Source organism: Spermophilus citellus (genome assembly GCF_964194105.1).
Source record: "Spermophilus citellus genome assembly, chromosome: 3".
NCBI lineage: Eukaryota > Metazoa > Chordata > Mammalia > Rodentia > Sciuridae > Spermophilus > Spermophilus citellus.
In genome coordinates, this window is record NC_138184.1 from 216,435,550 (window position 1) to 216,462,744 (window position 27,195).

Below are 27,195 nucleotides of genomic sequence, written 5' to 3' on the forward strand. Positions count from 1 at the left end.
ATTAATAGTTACCAAAGTTTCATCTGAGACCCTTTGAAAGAGCTGATAAGGCCAAAATTACTTTCATAATTATATTAAGACATTTGATTGTTTGCTTTTCTGCTTGCAGGCTTACATAAGGGCACAATGGAGTTTTCTGGAGGCTACATGATTTATAATCTCACAACAGATTAAATAAAGAAGCATATTAGAGAAACTAATCTTCTATAATGACTGACATTATAGATATTTGCAAATATATAAAATGATGTAACTCTTCTTGATAAATTGTTTTGGAAAACAGTCATGGTTATAGTTATCTATATGTAGTAACCTACATAAGGGTATATAGTTATATGAATATAATTATATATAAATGTTAGTTATGCTAACCTGAGTTTATTATTGCATTTGTGTAGTAGATTTATAAATAAATTATTATTTATTTAAATAATAAATAATAAAGCCATATGACAAACAATGATAGCTGTAAATTCACAGAAGCAGAAATTCTTTGGAATCATCAATACATTTTAAGAGTGTTGAGATGAAAACATTTGAGAATGGCTGCTATAAGAAAGATGTCTTAGATCAGTCAGGGCATCTCACACAGGACCAATTTTTAAACCCAGGGACACTTGACAATATATGACTTTTGAAAATAATCTTGGTAATCACAATTGGGGTAGGGTAGGGAGAAGGGAGGATGAGATCAAGAACAGAGAGAAAGCCAGGTAGAGTATCACAAGTTCAAAGCCAACCTCAGCAACATAGCAAGGACCTAAAAAACTTAGATCTGTCTCAGAATATAAAAAGGGCTGGGGCTGGGGATAGGTGATTAAGTACCTACCCCTGGGTTCAATCCCTGGTACCAAAGAACCCCCACAACAAATAATCATCTGGCCCAAAATGTCAATAGTTTCAAGGTTAACAAACTGTCCTAGGGAGTCAAATATATAGTTTCTAGAAACAAAAATAGCTTATGCCACCTCCTAGTGACAATATTCAGCAACACAGAATCTCCACCAAATATTTAGTCAATTCTGCAGAGGATGAAAAAAGAATGCATACCCCAACCCCCAATCCTGCCCAAAGAAATTCCTGGTAAAACTAGACTGCATCTTCTATCTCTGAACATCACAGGTGAGTGTGGTCATGCAGGTATTACCCATTTCAGCCCTGACCTAGCAGAAATGTAAAGTTACCTCCAAGATAGAGAAAAAACACAAACACAGAGGTTAGAAAATGTTAAGCACACACACAACAAACTTCTGCTAACTACATGAGGCTACTCAAATCATATTTTTAAAACATGAAATGAACCCAAAGACTCATTTGTTCTAAATCGTTTGATACTTTTAACAATTCTGCATCAAGTTGGTAAGACTAAGAGCCAACCTCCACACTATTGTTCTGCAGAACACCTTGACAAATAACCACTGAACAAATAATCCCATCACTGTTAACTTCACTTGAGTTAGCAGACATTTCCAGACTCCCTAGCACTAGGCAGGCACCTAGCCTTAGGCTTTCCTTTGATGAGGAACTCATGAGCCAGGGTATAGTCATCAACTTACATGTGGGTTTTGGGATCACAATAGGCCTCCTCAAGCTTCTCCATGTACGGAATGTCCATCCAAGTGTCTGAATTGAATATCTGCCATCGGTAGGGCAGGGGGAAGTGGATTTTGTTACAGAGGCCTACAAAGACAGAGAAGAGATAACATAACCTAATCAATAAATGGGCTAAGGAACTGAACAGAAACTTCACAGAAGAAATGCAATCAACAAATATATGAAAAATATTCAACATCTCTAGCAATTAGAGAAATGCAAAACTACTCTAAGATTCCATCTCACTCCAATAAGAATGGCAATTATCAAGAATATAAGCAACAATAAATGTTCATGAGAATATGAGGAAAATGGAACACTCATATGTTGCTGGTGGGACTGAAAATCGGTACAACCACTATAGAAAGCAGTATGGAGATTCTTCAGAAAACTTGGAATGGAACCACCATTGGACCCAGCTATCCCACTTCTTGGTTTATACCCAAAGGACTTAGTGATGAAGCCACATAAATATTTATAGCAGCTCAACTCACAATAGCTAAACTATGGAGCCAACCTAGGTGCCCTTCAATAAATGAATGGATAAAGCAAATGTGATATATTTATACACAATGGAATATTACTTAGCCTTAAAGAAGATTGAAATGATGGCATTTGTCAGTAAATGGATGGAGCTGGAGAATATTATGCTAAGTGAAATAAGCCAATACCCAAAAAAAACAAAGACCGAATGTCTTCTCCAATATGTGGATGCTAATTCACAATGGGGGGGGGGGCTAGAGAAGAAAGAGGTACTTTGGATTAGGGAGAGGAGAGTGAAGGGAGGGGAGGGGGTTTGAGGGTAAGAAGGATAGTAGAATGAATTGGACATTATCACCCTATGTGCATATATGACTACATGACCCGTGTGATCCTACATCATATACAGCCAGAAGAATGAAAGTCATACTCCATTTATGTATGATGTGTCAGAATGCATTCTACCCTCACATACAACTAATCAGAATTTTTAAAAAGTCAGGATGTCTGTAGGTCCACACAGGGGGAGTCTAAACAATTCAACGAAGTCTACTGCTGACTCTCCCCATCAGGGCTGCCTTTCCTCCCTGCCAGGACTTTGCCATCTGTACCTTTGCTCATATTGGTCCCTGCTTGCACTGCCCCATGTCCCCTATTCAGGTTCCTTTATTCTCCATGAAAATGTAACAGAAAACAAAAATCCCACACTCCCCCTAAACTCGCAGATTTATAGTTACCCTTGAACCCTCCCACTTCCCACATGCATACATGAAGACAAAATGCTCTCCAGAGTAGGCAACCATTTGAGATTTCCTTCATGTCCTGGCCTAAATTTTTATTTTTTTCAGAAAGAATCCCCCACAACCTCTCTCTCCATTCCCATCAGATTGTATTCCCTTAGCAAGTCCCCAAGGCTTTACTTATTTATGCAGCCTCTCATCTGTGGGTGTTTTGATGCCCCCACCTTGTTGCATTGTTCTTTATCTTACCTCCCCTTTGCATAACTGGCACAGGGCTGGGCATGCAAAACAAAAGGTCGTTAAATGAGTGCTAGCTGACTAACATCAATGTTATAAGCCATAATACAGGAATACAGAAAACAGTTCTGCTTTTCAATTTTTTCATTATGTGCTGGGTACGGTGGCTCACACCTATAATCCCAGTGACTCAGGAGGCTGAGGCAGTGGACTGTAAGTTGGAGGCCAGACTGGGCAACATGGTGAAACCCTGTCTCAAAATGAAAAAATAAAAGGGGTTGGGGGATATAACTCAATGGTAGAGTACTCGCCTAGCATGCACAAGGCCCTGGGTTTGATTCCCCAGTAATGCAAAAATAAATTAATTTAAAAATTTTCACTATGTTCTATTTAAATCATTTTTAAATGTTTTATTAGTTGTAGATGGATACAATATTTTTATTTTTATTTATTTACTTTTAGATTTTTTTTATTTTTGTAGCTATAAATGGACAGCATACATTTATTTTATTTGTTTATTTTTATGTGGTGCAGAGGATCGAACCCAGTGCCTCACATGTGCTAGGCAAGCGCTCCACCACTGAGCTATATAACCCAGCCCCTATTTAAATCATTTTTTAAAAATATTTATTTTTCAGTTTTCGGTGGACACAACATCTTCATTTTATTTTATGTGGTGCTGAGGATCGAACCCAGCGCCCCAAGCATGCTACCACTTGAGCCACATCCCCAGCCCTTAAATCATTTTTGAAGTGTTCAAAAGATGTGTGACTATTTAAAACAAAATGGCACCACAGGTGTTATGGTTTGGATCTGGAAGTTCTCCCAAAGTCTCATGTGCTGAAGGCGTGGTCCCAATGCAGCAAGGTTCCTGAGTCGGGTGTTTGGGAAACTGCTGAGGTGTTTGGGAAACTGCTGAGAGCCATTGCCAAGTAGGAATGACGCATCGAAATTTCCTTGCCAGCGTACCCCATGTTGCTTAGAGGAAGGACTCGTGGAAATGGACTTGCCTTGGACATTTGAAGTGACATTGCATATATGTTTGAGAAAGGTGACCCTGCTCAAGGACCAGGGTGGATCCGGGTTTAAGAAGGATCCTACTGGATTAGGGAGGATCAGATTTTAGGGAGTATCCCGCTCCTTGGGTTTAGGGAGGTTCCAGGTTTAAGGTGTACCCTGCTCGGAATAGGGCGTATCCTGCTGCCTCAGGCAGGCCCCGCTCCCAGAGTATTCTGAGAGAACGTGGATTTCCCCAGAATGTGTTTGTAGAGGGCAGGTGTGAGTTCAGGAATAAAGAATTGCTGTTTGAATCTACAAGGCTGTGAGTGGCTCCTGATTTTGTGCCCAGCCAGACTGTGGCAGGAAACAGCTGGATCATGGGGGCTTGGACAGCATCGGTGGGTTCATCCATTAAGGTATTCAGAATTTGGTGGCATTATTGGGAGGCGGTGGAAACGGTAGGTGGTGGGACTTAGTTGGAGGAAGTAGGGCATTAGGGACATGCCCTGGAAGGGTATATCTTGTCCCAGGACCTTCCTCACTCTCTTGTCTGCCTCTGGCTGCCATGAGGTGAGCCACTTTGCTGGGCCAAGACCTTGTGCTATCCTGTTCTGCCTCATCCCAGACCCAGAAGCAATGGAGCCAGCCAACCACAGACGGAAACCTCTGAACCCAAGAACCAAAATAAATCTTTTTCTAAGCTGACTTTCTCAGATATTTGTCACAGCGGTGAAAAGCTAACATAAAAGGCAAACCCAGAACGGACAGCTTGAGGATGTAGAAAAATTTGAACCCTCATACATTGCTAGTGGGAATGAAAAGTGGTATAGCCACTAGAGAAAATGGTTTCTCCAAAAATTAAATGCAGAATTACCACACAATCCAGAAATTCCAAATCGGGGCATTTACCCCAAAGGCGTAAAAACAGGGTCTTGAGCAAATAGGGGCATACTTATGTTCATAGAAGCATTATCACAATGACCAAAAGGTCAAAGCTTGAAAAAAGTCCTTATGTCACTCACTATTAAGCTGACAGCTCTTATGCAGATAATCTAGACAAATTTCCTTGGAGCCATGATCATCCATCCTAGAAGAGGTGCTTGCGACATCCAATATGGAATCTGAAAGACAAAACAAAAGAGGACACATGCACGCTGATCTCCATGTTTGAATGAAAACCAAAGATACCAGGCCTATCAATGGGAAATAGCACCTACAATGCAGCCCTGTCAAAATTCTTGAGATTCATGTGTTGACTCCTGAGAGCCCAGACAGCCACTCCATAAAATAAAGTATGGACACCAGGGCCACACGAGAGCTATGATTATTTCTGAAATTGTAGTCAAACGATTCTAATTCTCAATAAACTCAGCAGCTTATTCCATGTGGTTCTAACGTTTAGTCCTTGCCTGTCTTCATACAGTAGGCTTCTTCACCAAAACCTCTAATTCTAGCCCCGTTAAAGGAAAAACTACAGCCACGGGCACTCTGCTGCAAACTCAAGATACGGGTCTGAGTGACTCTGATGAGTAACTTAGGCTGAGCAGGCTAAGAGAGGCCTAGCAGAGTCATGACCATGGGTCCCCCAGGACACAACTCTGAAAGGTGGAGGCGACTGAGGCAGACGGCCAACTCATAAGGGGGCAGTGGTTTCCCCAGATGGGGCTGGGAACTGGCTTCTCAGATTCTGACTTCTAGAATATTCACCCAATGGCTGCTATTTTTAAGCCAAAACCAGCAGCACCAGTTTTGTCTACATTAGTAGTTTCATCCATTATTTGACTAGAGCCCTTTGGTGTGATAGACACAGATTTACTACCCCCAAATGGGTCCCCTCTACATTTACCATTACAAAATGCCACTCCTGGGTCATTTCTCATTCGGGCAGTGCTGTGCACATCTTGGGGAGCAGTTCCATTGCCCTGTTGATTCCTAGCTACCGCCATCTCTCTCTGGCTGCCGGTTGTGGTTCCGTGATTTAGAAATCTTGCAGAAGTTATATCCATGGTTGCTCCATCATAATTATTATTAAAAAGAGGGACATGTCGCTGAGTGTCCTGAGTCCCATTCTTGCCCTTGACATTCACAAGGTCTGGGGAGAGGATGGCACTGCTCTTTCTGGTAGTTACGGTTTCAGGTGTTTTCCCCAAACCAAGAGAAGAGCCCACAGCAGCTTGACCTGGAAAAAACACATTGTCTCTCCTGGTGCCTTGGTCGTTCTGCCAGGTTGGGGACCCCTTCTGGCTGGAGGACGGCGTTGAATCTGAATGATTCCTATAAAAGAGGCGATCTGAACTTCCATTCTCTGAAAAATTCTGGCTTGACCCCACCTGACCTGGTCCTCCGAGACCAGGTGCCTTAGACAAGAGGGAGGAAGGTGGAGTGAGATCCTGACTCCCCAGATACGAGAACCTGTGGGTGAGGTCACCGACCCCCACGTCCTTCAGGAAAAGCCTTTGGCCAACAACATCTGGACTGGATGTGCGGGAATTCTGAGCAGCCGCTGAGGCAGATGGAGGAAATTCTTGGCTCTCCGGCAGGAATCTGTCCCTACTCTTGCTTCTACCTCTAGTCATCCCAGCTCTACGGTTTGGGGTAGGAGCTGCAAAGAGAAAAGCAAAATGAAACAAAACAATGAAAATTCATGTTCATTGCTGAATGATTGGGTTCCTACCTCTGCTTTCCCACCTTGATATTCAAGGTGTATTAATCTGCCTGTCCTAATTTGGTGCATGAAAATCTTGAGGAAGAGTCCTTAAGGATGAAGGGAGGCTCCTGATGTGAGGGAGGGCCTGGGTTTCTCTCCTGGGACTCAGAGGTAGACCTTACTCCCCACCCTCCAGGTGGCGCTGTGGGCTGCTCTGAGTCAGCCAGTATTGCTAGAGTGAATGCAAAGGCGGAAAGGGACAAAATCAGCGAGAAGTTTCCAAATCATCTAGATTTCGCCCACATTGTAATACGAATGTACCCGATCATCTAAGGATTCATAATACTAAAACAGAAAACCACATTCTCAAGGTAGGATTCATTTAAGCTAGAAAGTTTTACAGATTCCTTCATTAGCCCCCCCCCCCAATGCCTAAGCTTAATAGCAAACATAAAAGTTGAGCCAGGCTGGTGCTGCACCCCTGTAATCCCAGGGACTCTGGAGGCTGAGGTATGGGGGTCACTAGTTCAAGGCCAGCTAGTGAGACCATGTCTTAAAAGGTCTGGGGATGTAGCTCAGTGGTAAAGCATCTCTGGATTCAATCCCAGTACAAATAAACAAACAAAATTGACCAAGCAGTGGCTTTTCTCTAGAACTAGGATGAGTCATATCCTGGATGGAGCAATCATGTGTTTGTGAGTGTGCATGGAGTGTGTGAGATATACATGTGTGCCTGTGACAAGTGTATGTTTGTGTGTGTGCCTGCATGTGTATTTGTGTACATGTGACAAAAAGCTATCCTCTGTTCAGGCAGCACTGTGGTGTGAGAGAAGAGCATTAGGTATGGAATCAGAACATGTGAGCTCTGCTACTCTCTGGTGGTGTGAGGGCTCAAACGTGCCTTTTAAATATATATCATCTTACTTTTCATCCTTTTTAAAATGATGTAAGGCTGCCTGCAATAAAGGTTGCTTAAAAAATTATCATCTGACTTACTACCTTATGAATAAATATCAAAGTTTTTTAAAAATTCTAAGCCTCAATTTCCTTACCCCTTATGTGAGTCTAATAAATAATACATCTACCTTTCTTCATGATTTTGCTGTGAGGCACAATGAGGTGCTTTGGGTGAAAGTCCCTTTTGTAAATGATAAATCATTCCCAGATATAAAGAAGTATAATTGCTCATTACTTTTTACAGGGTCTTAGACTCATGTATCCTATGTACTTCATAAAATTTACTTCTCCTACAGCTAATTCATAAAGACCAAAAAAAGTTGAGATTAATCCCACTACATAAAATAGAAAATGCTTAAGAAATGGTCTCTCCACACCCATGAAGATGGCCATTGTGTTAAAAAAAAAAAAAAAAAAACAGACAATGACAAGTGATAGAGAGGATGTGCAGAAATCTGAACCCTTGTGCACGGCTGGCAGAAAGGAAAACTGGTGTAGCTGCTGTGGAAAACCACATGGCAGCTCCTCAAAAAATTAAATGCAGGATTACCATAAGATCTAACAAGCCTCCTTCTGGTTATAGTCCCAAAAGAAATGAAAACAGGGTCTTCAAGAGATACTCATACATCCACATTCACAGCAGCATTTTTCACAATAGGCAAAACTAGAAATAACTCAGATGTCCATGAACAAACAATTAGATAAACAAAATGGGGTATATCCAGATGACAGGATATTATTTAGCCTTAAAAAAAAAAGAAAGAAAGAAATCTGACCCATGCTCTGACATCGATAAGTCTGGAAGACCTTATGGTGAGTAAAATAGCCAGTCATAAAAGGGCAAATATCCTAGTAGCTCGAGAGGCTGAGGCAGGAGGATTATGAGTTCAAAGCCAGCTTCAGCAAAAGCGAGGTGTTAAGCCACTCTGTGAGACCCTGTCTCTAAATAAAATACAAAACAGAGCTGGGGATGTGGCTCAGTGGTTGAGTGCCCCTGAATTCAATCCCAGGGTCCCCCCACCCAAAAAAAGGGCAAATATGACATGCTTCCACCTATATGAGATACCTAGAGTTGTCCAATTTATAGAGACAGAAAACAGAATGCTTGGGGGAGGGGTGTGGGCGTTAGTTTTCAAAGACTGAGTTTCAGTTTTACAAGATGAGAAAGTTCTGGAAATGATGGTGTGAAAATAATTAATATTACCTCAGCAAAAGGAGGCACAAAGTAACTGTCAGTGAGACCCTGTCTCTAAATAAACAATAGGGCTGGGGATGTGGCTCAGTGGTCAAGAGCCCCAGAGTTCATTCCCAGGTTAAAAAAAAAAAAAAAAGTGTACACAGTTTAAAAAGAAAAGGTATTTACCTCTCGGCCCAGAAGGGTTCCTACGGGCATGTTTGTTGTTGCAGATGTCCTGGATGTTTTGGACCACATCTGGGCTCAGCCCATGCTCCTTCATGATGGCCAGCACCTTTCTGTCCATCAGGTTATGGGACCTCAGGCAGTTGAGGTAACTACAGTTCCCTCGGGTGAAGTGCTCACAGATGTGGAGTCTCTCGCATGGTGGCTGCTGGCTACAAATCTGCTTTCGACCTTCTCCTTTATAACTTTTGCAAATCTGCAGAAGGGAAATACAACAGCCAGAGACAAAACATCTTTGTATATCTGCCATGCATTCATTAAGGAAAGTTCAAGTGCACAAATATTTCCAAAGCAAACAGATATGCCAAGAGGAGGAAAATCCATGCATATCCCATAATCTCTGATGAGGTGCATTCAATTGATGGCTTATTTGGGACAGAAAAAGGTCTGCAAACTAATTATAAGACAGTGATAAATTTGATAATCCTGGGCTGGGGATGTGGCTCGAGAGGTAGCGCACTCGCCTGGCACGTGCAGGGCGCTGGGTTCGATCCTCAATACCACGTAAAAATAAAATATTGTGTCCACCTAAAAAAACTAAAAAATAAATTTTTTTTAGAAATTTGATAATCCTTGTTGGATGGTCAACTGCAACAGAGTAGTTGAGCTCTGCATTATGAAAGAGCCCAAAGACAACAGTCTAAGTTTTGCATATCAACTTACTTTTTTTTTTTTTTTTTTTTTTTTAAAGAGAGAGAGAGGGGGGGGAGGGAGGGAGGGAGAGAGAGAGAGAATTTTTAATATTTATTTTTTAGTTCTCGGGGGACACAACATCTTTGTTGGTATGTGGTGCTGAGAATCGAACCCTGGGCCGCACGCATGCCAGGCGAGCGCGCTACCGCTTGAGCCACATCCCCAGCCCTCAACTACTTTTCAATTAAAAGGACATGTGTTTTACCAACAACTGTAATTCAGAATTTGGTCTATAATTGGAAGAATGTGAAGTATCTAAAATGACACACTAAAGAAGAAAAGTCCTGCATTTTTATCTAAACAGATATTATCTACATATCTTGGTCTACAGGGATGGAGTTCCTAGTGAGATGCAGAATACTGTCACTGAGGCCCAGTTATATGATGCAGGACTAAAAGATACCAGTGTAAAGTGTGAGCTCCTAGAAGCAGCTGGAGGACTTCAGGGGACCCACCTACCAGTTCCTGTTTTCTTTGCTGTAACGGATTGAAATATTTGCCTCATCTACCTAAACTGCACTGTTAAGTAGTCAAAGCAATATGACTGTGTTGTGCAGAATAAAGTGTGATACAAACATAAGAACCAAGAATGAGAAAACTGATAGGATTAGTAAAAATCCTGAATTTCAGACATTTTTAAAAATAAAAACATTTATAAGATGCTTCCATGAGCTCTGCACAAAATAGATGAACATGTTTTCCCATAATTTGTCTAGACAGATACCAAACCCCAGGAACAGTCATTTAGCCACATAGCTTCTAAAATCAGATTCAAGGATTCAAATAGATATGATCGCTATAGAGTCTACTCTCCAGATTCTAGGCTCTCGATCCCTAGTTCTCAAAGTGTGGTCCTTGGATCAAGCACCATCAGCACCATGTGGACACCTGTTAGGCTTTTCCCCATATTTACAGTTAGAACCACCATCGATGGAGCCCCCGTATCTGTGTTTTAACAAATCCTCCAGGTAGTTCTGATACATGCCAAGTTTGAGAACCAGTGTCCTGGAGGTTCTAATGAAAAAGAACAACTAGCAACTTGAGAAATGATGCTTTGGTTTAACATTCCTGTTACCATGCTGATCCTAAAGCAAGAAGGCTCTGGCCTTAAATATGCCAGAACAAATGAAGTCATTCCTTCCTTTAATAAACAAAGTTTTACAACGATGTGTTTTATATGATTAGTAAAAATCCTGAATTTACATACCAAGAAGTCAGATTTGCCTGATGTTTTCATGTTCTCATGGGTCAAGACTTAATGGAAAAGAAGGCTATATTAAGTATTTTAGGACAGATATTATGTCTTGTTCACTTCTGCCTTTAGGGAAGGCACAATGTCTGACAGTTGCACTTCTAAATTTTAACTGAATAAATGTAAAAAAAAAATTAAAACAGTGATACCCAGAGGGTTCAATGCCTTCTCCAAGGTCCCACGGGTAGTTAAAGGCAGAATAAAGTCTCAAGAGATGTCAGAGGGCTGAAAACATTCCACCGTGGCCCTCTCAGGTCCCTGTCCACCTCTCCCAGCCACAGCTGATCCTCTACACTCCCGCTCGTGCTTAACTTAGCCCCTCTTTCATGTATCATGTATCATCCAAATTACAGCTGGGCATGGTGATGCAAGCCTGTATTCCCAGTGACTCGGGAGGCCGAGGCAAGAGGATCATGAGTTCGAAGACAGCCTCAGCAACTTCAGAAGGCCCTGTGTAACTCAACAAGACCCATTCTCAAAATAAAAAATAAAAAGAGCTAGGGATATGGCTCAGTGATTAAGTGGCTAAGAATGATCATGTGATAAACTCTGACCAAGAGGTGTGAGCAGATGTGCTATTTACATTGCCCATGTCACATCTTTTATAAAAGAAACTGCCTGCCTTCCATGTACCACCTCTCCACCTTCCCCCTGGCTAGAACATGGTGACCAATGGGAACAGCTGTGTAACTAGAGGAGAAAGACCACATTTTGAAAGCAACAAAGCTGACCTACTGGCCTGAGTCTCTGGATGACACTGTGGAATCCAACTGCCTGACCACCCAGGTTACCTGCCTGCCCATATCCAGGCAAGAGTTGGCAAACTTATCTGTAAAGGACCAGATTTTAATATTTTAGGCTTTGAGGCCATCCAGTTTCTGTTGCAGCTACTCAGATTGCCCTCTCAGAATGAAAGCAGCCACAGTGACAGACAAATAGAAGTATATTTTATTCAAGTCACTGCAATGGGAGGGGAGGGTCTCTGTTACAACAGCTTAACCTCTTCTTCCCCATCATTTCCTCAGCCTCTCTGCAGAGGCCACCCAGGTGGAAAGCATCCACTGGTCCTCTGACTGACTATCCTCTCCAGCTCATCTCACTCACACAGGGTTCCCCAGCAGCCTAGCATCGGAGGCATCCCAGAGCCAAATGCTTATTAAGACTTTGAATAGGAAGGAAATTGCTGGAATCTCTGAGGTCACTCAGCAGCAGCCCTGGCTGCCACCCAAAGAGCCCTGGTGTCAACCATGAGTGTCTTTCTGCCCCTACCCAACATGCCCACGATACGACACTGCCAATAATACTCTCCCTGCTGTTCAAGAGGAACTGTAACTTACCTCAGGCATAAAAAACGGGTCGCTTTGGAGGAGGAGTACAGCTAATTGCTCTTGGTTAAGTCCAGAGAGCTCATGGTTTTTCAGGACTTGGAAATTCTTTTCTGAGAGAACCTCATGAGAATATTTGCATAAATTCCTAGAAGAAAACATGACAATCGTCAGTGTTTCCACTTCACAAACAGTAAGAAAAAGAAATCATCCAGCTTGCAGAAGACAAATTCGTGTGTGTGTGTGTGTGTGTGTGTGTGTGTGTGTGTGTGTGTATGGTGCTGGGGATTGAACCCAAGGCCTTATGCATGCAAGGCAAGCACTCTACCAACTAAACTATAACCCCAGCCCCCCAGAAGATAATTTTGAAAGATAAATGTATGAAGCACATAGATTAGCATGTATTATTCATAAATTATACATGTGTACACACATGCTGACCTTAGTTATTGTAATACTTCTCTGAATAGTATCTCCTGGTAATCATTTGTGTATAGTTCAGAAAAGTGAAGAGGAAAAAATGGTAAACAAACAAAAATCAATCTATTAGAAATTATTACCCATTGAGAAATGGAAAGATGATAAAGTTAAGAAAATAAGAGAGGTTCATTTACTTAACTTTTTTGTGTGTATGTGGTACTGGGGATTGAACGCAGGAGAGCTTAACCACGGAGCCACATCCCCAGTCCTTTTTAATATTTTATTTAGAGACAGGGTCTCACTAAGTTGCTGAGGCTGACTTTGAACCTACAGTCCTCCTGCCTCAGCCTCCCAAGCTGTGTGCCACCACACCTGGCTGCATTTACAACATTTTAATTATGTGAAATTGTTCATTGATTAATCTGTTCTGGTTTATATATCAGTGTATACCTCTATTACTTGTGACTAAACATGAATAGAGGAAGCTCTTTATATTCAAACTACTCCACCGAAAAAGATGGAAAAATCTTCTTTTCTTTAGGTCACTAATGAATTATGTCAGCAGTGTCCAATGCAACATTCCAAGATGATACAGTTGACCTACAATCAAGATTTTAAATATTTAAGCCATGCATGGCAACTGAGCACTTGATATAATCACACTGAAGTCTGAGAATTGCTGACTTAGAACATGGAGAAACCCAAAGAACACTGGTGCTCGCCTCAAACAAGCATAATTTGACAGTTATCAATGTCCACTTATTCCACTTCTTAGTTTACATATCCCTACATATATCATGGAAATCCTCAGGTTTATGGTTTTAATAGTTATTGATATGATGGTCTATTAAAATTTTCTAGTTTGGACAGCCATAATCAAATTGACAGACAGGTAATGGCCCAGACTTTCACTATTTAAGTAGAGGGAATACAATTATCTGTGTACAAACAGCCCTCGTTTTTTACATTATTCCCTTGAGAGCTATTCCCTTGGGAATATTGCCTCAAGTGATACAGTAGTTTTCTTGACAGCTTATGTTTCACTTTGATCCATTGGTCTCTGTAAGACATGCCAGCCATTTGGCAGTGTCTATTTCCCCACAAGCACATTAACATAGACTTTTATCAGTTCTACTACTTCAGTAGGTATAGAGTAAACTTATACTTTTACTAATACCCACTTTTATTATGAGCAAGACTGAAATATTCTTTTTTTTTTAAAGGGGGGGGGGAATTTTTTAAATATTTATTCTTTAGTTTTCGGCGGACACAACATCTTTGTTGGTATGTGGTGCTGAGGATCGAACCCGGCTGCACGCATGCCAGGCGAGCGCGCTACCGCTTGAGCCACATCCCCAGCCCCTGAAATATTCTTAAATGTAGGTGTGAAGCTTGTGTTTCCTCTCATTAATATTTGTTTCTATTCTTGAACTGTTTACCTAATTAAGATACTGATCTGCAGATTTGCAAAAGTTCTTTATGTTTCTTTAATATCCATTTTACCTATCTTGTTGATTTCAAATAGTTTTGCATTTCTTTTTTCATTGAGAATTGATTAAGGTTGTCATTGCTAAATATTGATACAATCAGATCCTCCCCATTCACCACTCATAATTTAGCCTATTGTTTAACAGTTGGGAAAATAATTCATATGTACACCATTTTTCTCTCTCTCTTTCTCTCTCTTTCTCTCTCTCTCTCTCTCTCTCTCTCTCTCTCTCTCTGAATTGAACCCCGTGGTGCTTAACCGCTGAACCGTATCCCAGCCCTTTCACTAATATAAAGTTTAGAGACAGGGTCTCACTGAGTTGCTTAGGGCCTCACTAAGTTATTGAGGCTGGCTTTGAACTTGTGATCCTCCTGCCTCAGCCTTCAGAGCTGCTGGGATCATAGGTTTGCGCCACCATGACCAGCTTAATACTAATTCTTTAAAATATCTGAAACTTATTAATGACAAAGATTGTCAAAGGGGAATATATGTGTTTTGTATCAATTTTTCAATAACTTCTATTAAATGATTCCCTTGTTGTTATCCTGGACTATTGTACATTAATCTTTTATAAAGTTTAAAACTACTGGAACCCCTACTGTGTGTGTGTGCACATGTTTGTTTTATCATTCTGCCATTTTACTTTGAAAGCAATACCATAATACCATATAATTCAAAGGTCTTTTATGCTATATTTTAAATTGTCAGAGTAATTTAGGATATTGTTAGCTCACTCCTTTTTGCTTCAGTGTGCTTAACTGTTTCTCCTTAAAATTTTATCAAAGATGGGCTGGGGATGTGGCTCAAGCGGTAGCGCGCTCGCCTGGCATGCGTGCGGCCCGGGTTCGATCCTCAGCACCACATACAAACAAAGATGTTGTATCCGCTGAGAACTGAAAAATAAATATTTTAAAAAAATTTTTTTATCAAAGTTTTGTCAACTTCCACAAAACAGCATAGCAGAGATCTTATTTCTGTTAACCCTATAAATCCCACTGCATATTAAACATGTCGTGTTAACTACCTTAAATTTTCTGATTCAGGAACCCAAGATACCTCTCTACTGCTTCAAGCCTTGTTCTGTTTTCACAACTTTTAATTAAAAATTTTCCTTTAATAATCGTCTCCTTTTTCCCAAATATTAAATATTATCTGATGCCACTATTATTTTTAGTTGTTTGTCGCTGATAAACAGAAATGCAAAATGACCTTATTAAAATCGGTGATTTTTCAAAAATGTAAACATCTAGACAAAAGTTATTTTCTAAGCATTAATTGTTAAAGGTCACTTATCCAAATATTGCCTGTGTGTGAAACATTTCTGAAACCCTCCGGAATTGCCTTCAGATCTAGCAATAGAACTTCTAACAAAAAAAAAAAAAAAAAGCCACAGAATCAACAACCCTGTCAGCCACCTGCTGAGCTCTGGTGCCCTGGCCAGCCATGCCATGTACCATGATTCATGAACAGCTCAAGGGCAGCTGGTCAGTCTCTGGCAACAGCCTCTACCCAGCCATTTTCCCAGGTAAGGCTTCTCCTTGCTTTCTCCACCAATGACGTTGGCTTTCAGCATGTTTCTGGCGCTCCTTGATAAGGCGGACCTCAACTATCTGCTTACTTCTGGATTGGGCTCTGTGGTTTCAGATAACTGCTCCCCACCAACCTCCACCTCCCCAAACCCCCTGCAGCTGGGCTGACTCTGCCTTATCATTCACTGCCCCAGCCCACAGGTAGTCTCCTGCTGCCTCCAGTCAAAGTAGAAATGGCTCCATCATATCTTGACCAGACCTTGTGAGGCATCTCACTCCCTGGTTCTCAGAACACTGCCATCAATGTTCCTGTTGATATTGATCTGAAAATGATATCACTAACAACACTCCCATGGACAGACTAAGGCTCTGCCATCTGGCTCTGAGACATTGATTAACTGTTGGCCACTGGAATAAGGAATCCCTACTTTCCCTTGGGCTCCAGTCCACACATCCGGAACATGGAGCCCAGCTGATGGCATCTCTTGCAGGTCACATGGAGATGCAGGATTGGTTGTGCCTGTCCTCACCAAGGACATGTCACTCCCAAGGTCCCTGAACTCACCCGCTTTCTCTAAAAACCCCAAAACAGCCAGGCAGCTTAATGGGGATCTGCCTGGAACCCTGAGTGTCTAGGACTTTCCCAGCCCACCCAGGTCATTTGTGTCTGGAGGAAGAGTCACACCTAGCATGCACTGCACTGGCTGGAGTCCCCGACATTACCCCAGTGATGGCACAGTTACACTTCTCGTTTCTTGTCTTGGGCCTCCAGCAAACTACTTATTCCTTCAGATTCCATCTACTTAAAACCAGTTTCAAACTGCAACATGTATGTCTAGCCTTGGTGGCCCTATATCTGGTGGCCCACTGTTTCTCCACATTCCCCAGACGTCCCCCAACTTTTATCTTTGCCCTAATTGCAGCACATTGATCAGCCACCAAGGAGGGGCAAGGTGTACTCACATTCTACTTGGGGGCAAGCACAGAGTGACAGGAACTTTCATCTGTTATTAATTTAGCCATCAAAATAATCCTACTTTGGGAAACCTAAGAAAGATGAGAAGTTAAGGGTGACTCAGATAAGGGGAGATCTGATTGTTAAAACAAACAAAACAGATCTGAGACTTTTCTAAATCAAAAAGAAAAAAAATTACCATTTTGGATTATTGAAGCCACTCTTCCTCTTTACTGCCTTTTTTATTTGCGGGGGGGGGGGGGGGGGGGATACCAGGGATTGAACCTAGAGGCGCTTAACTATGAGCCACATCCTCATCCGGTTTTGTTTTATTTTGATAGTGTCTTGCTAAGTTGCTTAAGGTTGTTGATAAGTGGCTGAGGCTGGCTTTGAACTTGCAATCCTCCTGCCCCTTGGCCTCTTGAGCTGCTGGGATTACAGGTGTGCACCACAACGTGCCTGGCTCTACACTGGCCTCTTGAGGACTAATACTTCTCATAGTGTGGATCCTGGGTACAGCCTCCTCTGCATCAACCTGAGATTGTACAAGAGCAAATTGTGGGGGTCTCCTCCCAGACCTACCAGGTGATATTAAATACTTTTAGCATTCATTGGGATCATGTAGAGGATTTATTAGAACAAAACAACCAGGTGCAGTGGCATACGCCTGTAATCTCAGCAGCTTGGGAGGCAGAGGCAGGAGGATTACAAGTTTAAAGTCAGCCTCAGCAATTTAGCAAGGCACTAAGCAACTCAGTGAGACCCTGTCTCTAAATTAAAAAAAAAAAAAAAAAAAAAAAAAAAAAACAGCCCCAGAGTTTCTGAACTACTGGTTTGGGGGCACTACTCAGAACTGACATGTGTGGCAAGCTCCCAGATGATCCACCGTGCAAGTTCTGGGGCACACTAGAGTATCAGGGGCTCAAGGGTGCCTCCCACAAGGGAACAATGGGCCCTACAGAAGGTTGGTTAGAGCTGCAGGACTCCCTGATTCCCAGAGTTGCCCAGGACAAAGCAAACACTTGCAAAGTTCTGGGTGTATTTGGAGCAGATAAACTTCAAGCAAACTGCAGGAGATGGGATAGGAAATGGTAACTTTTAAACAAAGGACTAGAGATGGCCTTGAAAGAGGCAGAATAGTCCCTCTTTCAGGAATCCCAGGCCCAAGACCTAAAAACAAATGACCGTTTCACTTTTCCATTTCAAGCACAGGAAAAAAAAAAGTTATTTTAAATCAGGCAAAAAATGTTCTTCCCCAACACCCCCCCCACCCCGCCCCAGGGTGCCAACCAAAAAGCCAGGCTCCACAGGACTTCTTATCCCAACAACAGGGGTCATTAACTAGACAGTGTTTAAAAATACCTGACCCTGGGCCACACCCTCAGACATGGGTTTAATCTGAGCAGAGCTGGACCCCAGATGATTCTAATGTGCAGTCAGGGCTAAGAATCTCTGATTGGGCTTGTCACATCTGATTCTGGGTTAGGCTCCTGAACTGGATGTTTGCCTCTGAGCCCTTGGGCTTTGCAAGTCAAGTAAACACAGGGCCAGCTCAACAGCAGACCAAGCAGAAACCAAGAGAATCTGGAGAGTAACTGGTATTGAAATACCCCTTTCCTTTCTCCTCCTCAACCTTCTCTTCCCCCATACCCAACGGGTGGATGAAAACAGCCAACTTCTGTAGAAAACAGGAAATAGTTCACCATAATATAAGCCAGGTAGAGAAAGAACCAGGATATGTGGAAGATAAAATCTACAGAACATTATTCTAATGAATAAAATGTCAGGGGACTAGGGGTGGAGCTCAGTGGCAGAGCGTTTGCCTAGCATATGTGAGGCACTGGGTTTGATCCTAAGCACCACAATAAATAAATAAATAGATAGATAAATAAATAAATGAAACAAAGTTATCGTGTCCATCTACAACTAATAGATAAATAAATAGGAATAGAATGTCAGGAATCAAAAAACAACCCTACCTGTTGATTCCTGTAATTCCAACAATTCAGGAGGCTGAGGCAGGAGGATTGTGAGTTCAAAGCCAGCCTCAACAATTTAGCAAGGCCCTAAGCAACTTAGTGAGACCCTGTCTCAAAAGAAAATATAGGGGCTGGGATGTGTCTCAGTGGTTAAGTGCCCCTGGGTTCAATCCTCAATACCAAAATAAGTAAATAAAATAACAACAACCCTAATAAAGTACCATTTTAAGGCCACTACTCTCTTTATGTTGGTACTTCTCATGTTCAAGATTAGATTGCTGATGGGGGGGGGGAGCATGGGGAGAATGGAAGAACTTTGGGCAAAGGGGAGGGAGAGGAGGGGAGGGAGAGGAGGGGAGGGAGCCTGGGGACAGGAAAGATGGTGTAAGGGGATGAACATCATTACCATAGGTACATGTATGACTGTACGTGTGGTGCAACCTGTAGTACCACTATATATATATATGTGTACAATCAGAGAAATGAAAAATTAATTATGCTCCATTTGTGTACAATGAATCGAAATGCATTCTGCTGTCCTGTATAACTAATTGGAACAAATAAAAAAATTTAAAAGTTTTTTTTAAAAAGATTAGATTGTTGTCTTATGAAAGTGTCAGGATGGTTCACTGCAGCTGGAACCCCTGGGAAGGCAGGGAGAAACAGAGTGGCCAAGACAGAACCCGACGCCATGGAGGGGAGACAAAGGGTGGAGCTGGGAGCACTGGTGCAGTGGCCCAGCCCGAGCTGCAGGTCTCTGCCTGGGAAGAGGACTACACCAAGGAGGCCAGAGACTGCAGAGGGCAACAGGAGGGGATCCAGGCCCACTAAGGGTGGGGGTACAGGTGCGGGGTGGGGACAAAAGGCTCAAAATCTGTGCAGGTTCCACAATTGCACCAAGAGTGGGACAAATAGCATTGGTGCCACCAAACATCATCTCTGTTGGGGACAACTCCCCGGTCTGGACATTTCTCTAGTGGTTTGCAAACACTGCTGCCTGGTACAACGTTTTTTTTTTTTTTTTTTTTTTTTTTTTTAAATATTTATTTTTTAGTTCTCGGCGGACACAACATCTTTGCTGGTTTGTGGTGCTGAGGATCGAACCCGGGCCGCACGCATGCCAGGCAAGCGCGCTACCGCTTGAGCCACATCCCCAGTCCCCTGGTACAACGTTTTTAAAATGTAGCTCGGTGATAGAGCTCTTGCCTACCCTGCCTGAGGTCCTGGATGCAACCCCCAGCACCACAAAGAAATGATCAACAAATAATAAAATCAAGACACACACCCCCGCCCCGTCCAACTCATCTGCTAACTAAATCACAATGTCTAGGTGCAGGAGCCAGACATCAGTGTTTTTGAAAGTGTTTGCAAGTGACTCCAACATCACCCGGAGTCTACAGAAGGACTGAGAGAAAGCCTAGGAAGGGAAGAGAGTAAAGGGCAGGAGGTGGTGGCAATGTTGCCAGAAGTCTGGATGATTAGCGAAAGTAGGTCACACAAGCCTCCTCTCCTGTCACATGTCTCTTCTCCCCACCCAGATATAAATTCCTTTGAAAGCTAAGATTAATAATAAAACAAACTAGAGAGGAAGATTAATAACTAGTTAAGGGTATTTGAGGGTTCCATTTTAGCGAGACAGGAAGGGGAATGAACACTTGTTGCCGGCTGGCCAGAATGCCAGAGGTTTCCTGTGTGTCTTAGTTATGTCACATAGAGTAACAGGTAGGTCACCTTAACATTTGAGAAAGCAATACTTTTGAATCTTTTGTTCACTCTGCTCCAAACAAATCATTTCTCTTTTACTTCCTCAAGCTGGGAAAGCATGTAACACTGCATTAGCAATCAGCCAGAAAGCACCTCTCAGGGTACCATTTGTTTCTGAAAGTGTGGTTTGGACCCCTGCAAAAGAATCCTTCAGGGCTGCACCCATCCCTTCTGAACCAGAATTTCCCCTGTGTTACTCAGGAGCCCACGATTCAGTAAGCTTCCCACCCGGTTCACAGGCACATGGAAGTTCGAGAAGCACAGTTTGAAAACTGAGCACCTGTACACCTGGACATTATTCAAAACAATCTGTCAGGGAGAGGGGGAAATGCTGCAGCTCATTATATTTATTTTTTTTAATCTAAGAAAACAGGAAATCATGGCCTGGACTGAAAGAACTGGTGGGGGTGGGACATTAACCAGTTAACTGAGAAGAGGCACAAGAAGACCTTTAGGGCTGATGAAAACACTCCATACCTTTTCTTGCAGTCTTGCCACATGGTGTGTGTCCACTTGTCAGGACTCTTTACACTGTTCACTTTAAAATGGTATATTTTAGGGCTGGGGTTGTGGCTCAGTGGTAGAGCGCTCACCTAGCAAGTGCGAGGCCCTAGGTTTGATCCTCAGAACCTCATAAAAATAAATAAAATAAAGGTATTGTATCCAACTACAAATAAAAAGTAAATATTAAAAAATGGCATATTTTATTCAATATAAATCTTACCTTGATACAGTTGATTTAATTTTTTTTCTTTTTTTTTTTTTTTTTTTTTTTTGGTACCAAGGATTGAACCCAGGGGTACTTACCAATGAGCCACCTCCCAGCCCTTTTTATACTTTATTTAGAGACAGGGTCTCACTAAATTACTTAGAGCCTCGCTAATTTGCTGTGGATGACTTTTTTGGGGGGTGGGGCAGGGATTGAACTAACTCAGGGGCACTCAACCACTGAGCCACATTCCCAGCTATTTTGTGTTTTATTTAGAGACAGGGTCTCACTGAGTTGTTTAACTCCTCACCGCCTCACCATTGCTGAGGCTGGCTTTGAACTCGCAATCCTCCTGTCTCAGCCTCCAGAGCCACTGGAATTACAGGCCTGCACCACTACACAGGGCCTAAAAGACCTCTTTTAACTTAGTGCAGCAAGTTGGTCTGAAACATTTAAGTTCTTTTTGTATGGAAAATAGTTAAAAGATCAAAAGCTGGGTCTCTACTTTCTTCCCTAACACTGAGTCGCCTCTCTGCTCCAACTGGGTTTCTTTTTTTTTTTTTTTTTTTTTTTTTGAGAGAGAGAGAGAGAGAGAGAGAGAGAGAGTTTTTTTAATATTTATTTTTTAGACACAACATCTTTGTTTTTGTATGTGGTGCTGAGGATCGAACCCAGGCCACACGCATGCCAGGCAGCGCGCTACCACTTGAGCCACATCCCCAGCCCCCAACTTGGTTTCTGATTTCTCACTGGGCCTCAACTCCTAGGTCCTCCTAAAATCTTTGATTCCTTTTCCACACTCATTTGGTGCCTTGGCTATTTCAAAGTACCTGCAGGCAAAGATCACAGATTCCTGTTTGAAAGTCAATATGGTCAAAAGAGTTAAGAAAATCAGACCCATTTTACGGATGGGAAACAAACATCACTTATTTTAAACATTTATTTTTTTGCCATTGCTATATTATTGCAAAAAGTAGTATTTTGTTATTGGGTGCTTATTTGTCACTACTTAAGATTTCATCATGGTTCACAGTACCCCTTACAATCCCATTGAATTTCTTAGCTTAATTTCTGCAGAACACCACAGACATTGAAAGTCAAATATGATCACATTAAAATGAAAAAAAAAAAATTGAAGCAATCCTGAAAAGAGAACAGAAATTCCCAAATGATTCTTACAAGGTATACCCCTTTGTGTTATGATATTGCAGAAAACAGCATGTCTCCAAGGCTCCCACCCTGAGAGCAGGATTACACAGACAGTGCAAATTGGTAACAGAAAGAATTTCCAGGAAGATTCCTGGGTAAATACCTTCACACAAACAACAGGACTGGGGCTGGGGATGTGGCTCAAGCGGTAGAGCGCTCACCTGGCAAGCGCACGGCCTGGGTTCCATCCTCAGCACCACATACAAACAAAGATGTTGTGTCTGCCAATAACTAAAAAATAAATATTAAAAAAAAATTCTCTCTCTCTCTCTCTCTCTCTCTCTCTCTCTCTCTTCTCTTAAAAAAAAAAAAAAAACAGGACTCACAGGCAAGTAAAATGCATACCTTGAGGGGCTGGGGTTGTGGCTCAGTGGTAGAGCGCTCACCTAGCACGTGTGAGGCCCTGGGTTCAATCCTCAGCACCACATAAAAATAAATAATAAAAGTATTGTGTCCAACTATAACTAAAAACTAAAATATTAAAAATAAATAAACGCACACCTTGAAAATGTCATACTTAGAAATAAAACAGGCTCAAGAGGACATATATTAAGTAATTCCATTTATAAGAAAAGTTCAGAATCCATAGAGACAGGAAATAGATTGAGAGGTTGGTTGCCAGGAGCTGGGGAAGGAGGAGTGATGGCTGATGGGTGTGGGGATTCTGCTGGGGGTGATGGAAATGTTCTAGAATTTGAAGTGATGATGGTTCCACATCATGAATGTGCTGACTGATACTGAATTAATCATTTTAAAATAGTTTTAGCTATTTTTTAAAATGGCAAATAAATAAATAAGGTTATTACAAACAAAAATAAAGAGAGCACTAAGATGACCAAAAAATAAAATGCAAAGAAGCATTATCAAGTAAGACAATTAAAAAAAATTGTAGTTGTAGATGGACAACATGCCTTTATTTTAATTTTTATATGGTGCTAAGGATTGAACCCAGTGCCTCACATCTGCTAGGCAAGCACTCTACCACTGAGCCACAAGCCCAGGCCGCTGTGGGCCTTTTTAAGGCATATTACCTGCTTTGTAAAATTATCTTACTTGGGCTGGGGCTGGGGCTGAGTGGCGTGGCAGAGTACTTGCCTAGAGTGCGTGAGGCACTGGGTTTGATTCTCAGCATCACATAAAAATAAATAAAGGTCCAACAACAACTAATACAATATTTTTTTTAAATAAAGGGCCCAGAGCCACTAACATATTAACAATTAAAACTACATTGTGCCCATCTGTAATACCAGTGGCTCAGGAGGCTGAGGCAAGAGTATTACCAAGTTCAAAGCCAGCCTCGGCAACTTAGGGAAACCCTGTCTCAAAATAAAAAATAATATGGGCTGGGGATATGGTTCCGTGGTAAAGTGCCCCTGGTTTCAGTCCCTGGTACCAAAACAAACAAACAAACAAACAAACAACAACAAAGTACACACATTGAGATACAATTTCATATTCCCTGAATTGGCACAAATTTTAAAAGGCCCATGATACCACTTGGCAAGACTGTAAAGCAAGGATGTGTGATATTGGTCAAAGTATATTGTTAAATTGTGTATTATATACATGTGAAAATATGTAACAACAAATTCCATCAGTATGTACAACTATAACACACCAATTTAAAAATGTGGGGGAAAAAGAATATAAAGCAGGGAATATTCAGATCTGGTAAAAATTCTACTTGGCAAACACACTTTGGAAAACAATTTGGAATTATCTCATAAAACTTATGGTAAGTATGGGAATTCTACTACTAGATAGGAAAAACTCCAATACATGTACATAAAGAAACATATACCAGAATGTTCATATCACCATGGTCCAGTAGCAAAAAGTTAAAAACAATCTCAATCTTGAGAAAATGGATATGTAAATTGTGTACATTCAAACCAAAGAAAACTTCACATTTCAATGAATCAGAGTAGTCCCGTTCTAAAACCTGTAGGGCCCATAGCAAGGCTACAGAGGCCTGCCTACAAATGTTTAAATATCCAATAGTAATAAACCAAGCTAAGAAAGTGCTAAATCGAACACATTCTTGCTTCCTATTTTAACAAATATGCTTCGTGTGATCAGGATGGCCAACTAGAATTCTTGGATGGCTCAGAGTTTTATGACAGAACATAGCAGAGTGGAGAAAGCCAGCCCTGCTCCCAACTCCAGTCCACCACTTCTTTCTTTTCCCACCTGAGCTCTGTCCTAATGCTAATGCTGTCATCCAGAGGCAAGGGACATGCCAGCCTGTGCATGCAAATTCCTTCAACCCACATGTAGAGACGCAGGAAAGAAGTATACACAAGCCCTGGAAGTGGGTTTGAGAATTCCAGGGACAAGAGAATCCAGTGTATGGCGTAGGCTGGAACCCCAGGTTCAAGATGGGCATAATTCTATGACTCCTCAAAAAGTAGGTAGAGATACAACTGAACAGAGATGGATCTGAGGCCTATCAATCCCAGGGCCCAGAGCAGAAAAAGGTAGAGAAATAGAGCACAGTATAGCAGGGGTGAGTCTCAGAAGCATCATATTGAGCAAATGACAGCAAACACAGCAAGCACAGTGTCATTGGGTACCCACAGGGAATCTTGTTTCAGAACCTCCCCAATCCATGGATACCCAAGTTTTTTATAGAAAATAGTGTAGTATTTGCATATAACCTATGAATATCCTCCAATATATTTTACATCAGAAAATATATTTAGAAAATAATGACGAGCAGAAAAATGGCTACATGTGGGCTGGGCTACAGCTCAGTGGTAGAGCACTTGCCTGACATGTGTGAGGCACTGGGTTTGATCCTCAGCACCACATAAAAAATATAAATAAATAAATAAATTGTGTCCGTTTACATCTAAAAAATATATATTAAAAAAAAGCAGGTACATAATCAGTTTAGATACAATTCCACCCTAAACCCTCAAATATGTTACATCTGCACTTTGTGGAATCCACAGATGGGGAACCCATGGATATAGAGGACTGATAACATTTGTACTCTCAATATGAATACCATGTACAGGTTTGCAGATTTGAAAACAGTCAAAACAATCCTAAGTATTGCTTATAAATACAAAATATGTGGGAAAATAATACATGCATGAGAAAAGTAATCAACAAATAAAAAACAACATTTACCTCTAGGAAGGGAGTAATGGTCAAAGAAGAAAATTCAGGAAGATGAAAATGTGTAATATCCTATTTCTTCAACTGATTGGTGGGTACCAGATCTTCACTATATTCTTTACATATTTTCTAAGACTTAAATATCACATAATAAAATTTTATTTTATTTTATTTTTTGGAGAGGGAAGGTAGAGGGAGTATTGGAAATCAAACCCAGAACCTCATATACCTTAAGCACATGCTCCACCACTGAACTACATCCCCAGATCAAGAAAATTCTTCTTAAAAAGAAAAGAAAAATCTTCTTAAATTAAAACAATAGCATTTCATACCCTTCCAAATGGCATATATCAAAAAAAGTCTGATGGGCCGGGGATGTGGCTCAAGCGGTAGCATGCTCGCCTGGCATGTGCAGGGGCGCTGGGATCGATTCTCAGCACCACATAAAAATAATAAAGATATTGTGTCCACCTAAAACTAAAAAATAAATATATATATAAAAAAAAAAAAGAGTCTGATAATACCAAGTGTCATTTAGCCAGAAAATGGAGAAACTGGGACTCTCAAACACACAAATATAGATTGGTATAACCACATTTAATTCTGATTTGTCAGAAGAGTTGAAGCTGTATAACCATTCAACCCAGCAATTCTACTTCCTAATGATCTACTCTAGGGATGCTGTTGCCATGAGCACCTAGAGACCCATGTGTATTCCTGGCAGTATGGTTTGCTGGAGCAAGAAACTGTAAATATCCATTGCCAGGGGAATAGTTAACTGAACTGTAGTGTAAGTCATATGATGAAATGCTATTCAGTAGTTAAAAATGAATTAAAAGGGCTATATATGTAGCTCAGTGGCAAAGTGTCCCCGTGTTTAATCCCCAGTACCAAAAAGAAAAAAAAAATAGAAGAAATTAAAAGTGTAAACATTCATTCTGAGAGATGTTATAAGCTTATTAGATTATATATCCTTTTTCAAATTTTTTTCTAATTAGTTATAGATGACAGCAGAATGCATTTTGATTCATTTTACACAAATGGAGCAAAATTTTTCATTTGTCTGGTACACAACAGAGTCACACCTTTCATGCAATCATACATGTACCTAAGGTAATGCTGTCCATCTCATTCCATCATCTTTCCTATCCCCATGCACCCTCTCCTTTATATATCCTCTTATATAATTTCTACTACATATTCAGAGTATGTATACTATGATGCTTGTCATATTATTCTTTGTGCATTTCAGTATTTTTCTTTCAATATGAAACAGCCAACGGGTCCTTCTCCCATCTACCCACCCCCACCCAAAAGGGAAAGGCAAAGGCATACAAACAGGAAAGAGCACAGAGGAAACACCCACATTGGCAGAAACCACAAAGCAAGTCGAAGACTCAGACAGCCTAGTTTAAACAGTTAAACAGAAGCCATGTTTGCAAATAATAACTTAAATTAATAAAAGGTCATGCTTCATACAGAAACTGGACAATGGAAAGAGGGCTGGGATTGTGGCTCAGAGGTAGAGCGCTCGACTACCATGTGTGAGACACTGGGTTCAATCCTCAGCACCACATAAAAATAAAGATATTGTGTCCACTTATAACTGAAATATTAAAAAAAGTCATACAGATCAGGTTCAAATAATTAATTCTTCCAAAGACCTCTATGTCCA

General features: G+C 41.3%; 1 protein-coding gene across 1 annotated transcript in view; it reads right to left on the minus strand.

Moving 5' to 3' along the window:
- ZC3HAV1 (zinc finger CCCH-type containing, antiviral 1) overlaps nt 1–27,195 on the minus strand; it is a 53,205-nt gene that overhangs the window by 20,755 nt on the left and 5,255 nt on the right. Inside the window, exons 2-6 of the mRNA XM_081285435.1 lie at nt 12,356–12,491; nt 9,017–9,269; nt 5,896–6,651; nt 5,072–5,170; nt 1,557–1,680 (exon numbers count right to left, since the gene is read on the minus strand). Coding sequence (XP_081141561.1) covers nt 1,557–1,680; nt 5,072–5,170; nt 5,896–6,651; nt 9,017–9,269; nt 12,356–12,491 — 1,368 coding nt within the window. The remainder of the gene's footprint in view (nt 1–1,556; nt 1,681–5,071; nt 5,171–5,895; nt 6,652–9,016; nt 9,270–12,355; nt 12,492–27,195) is intronic.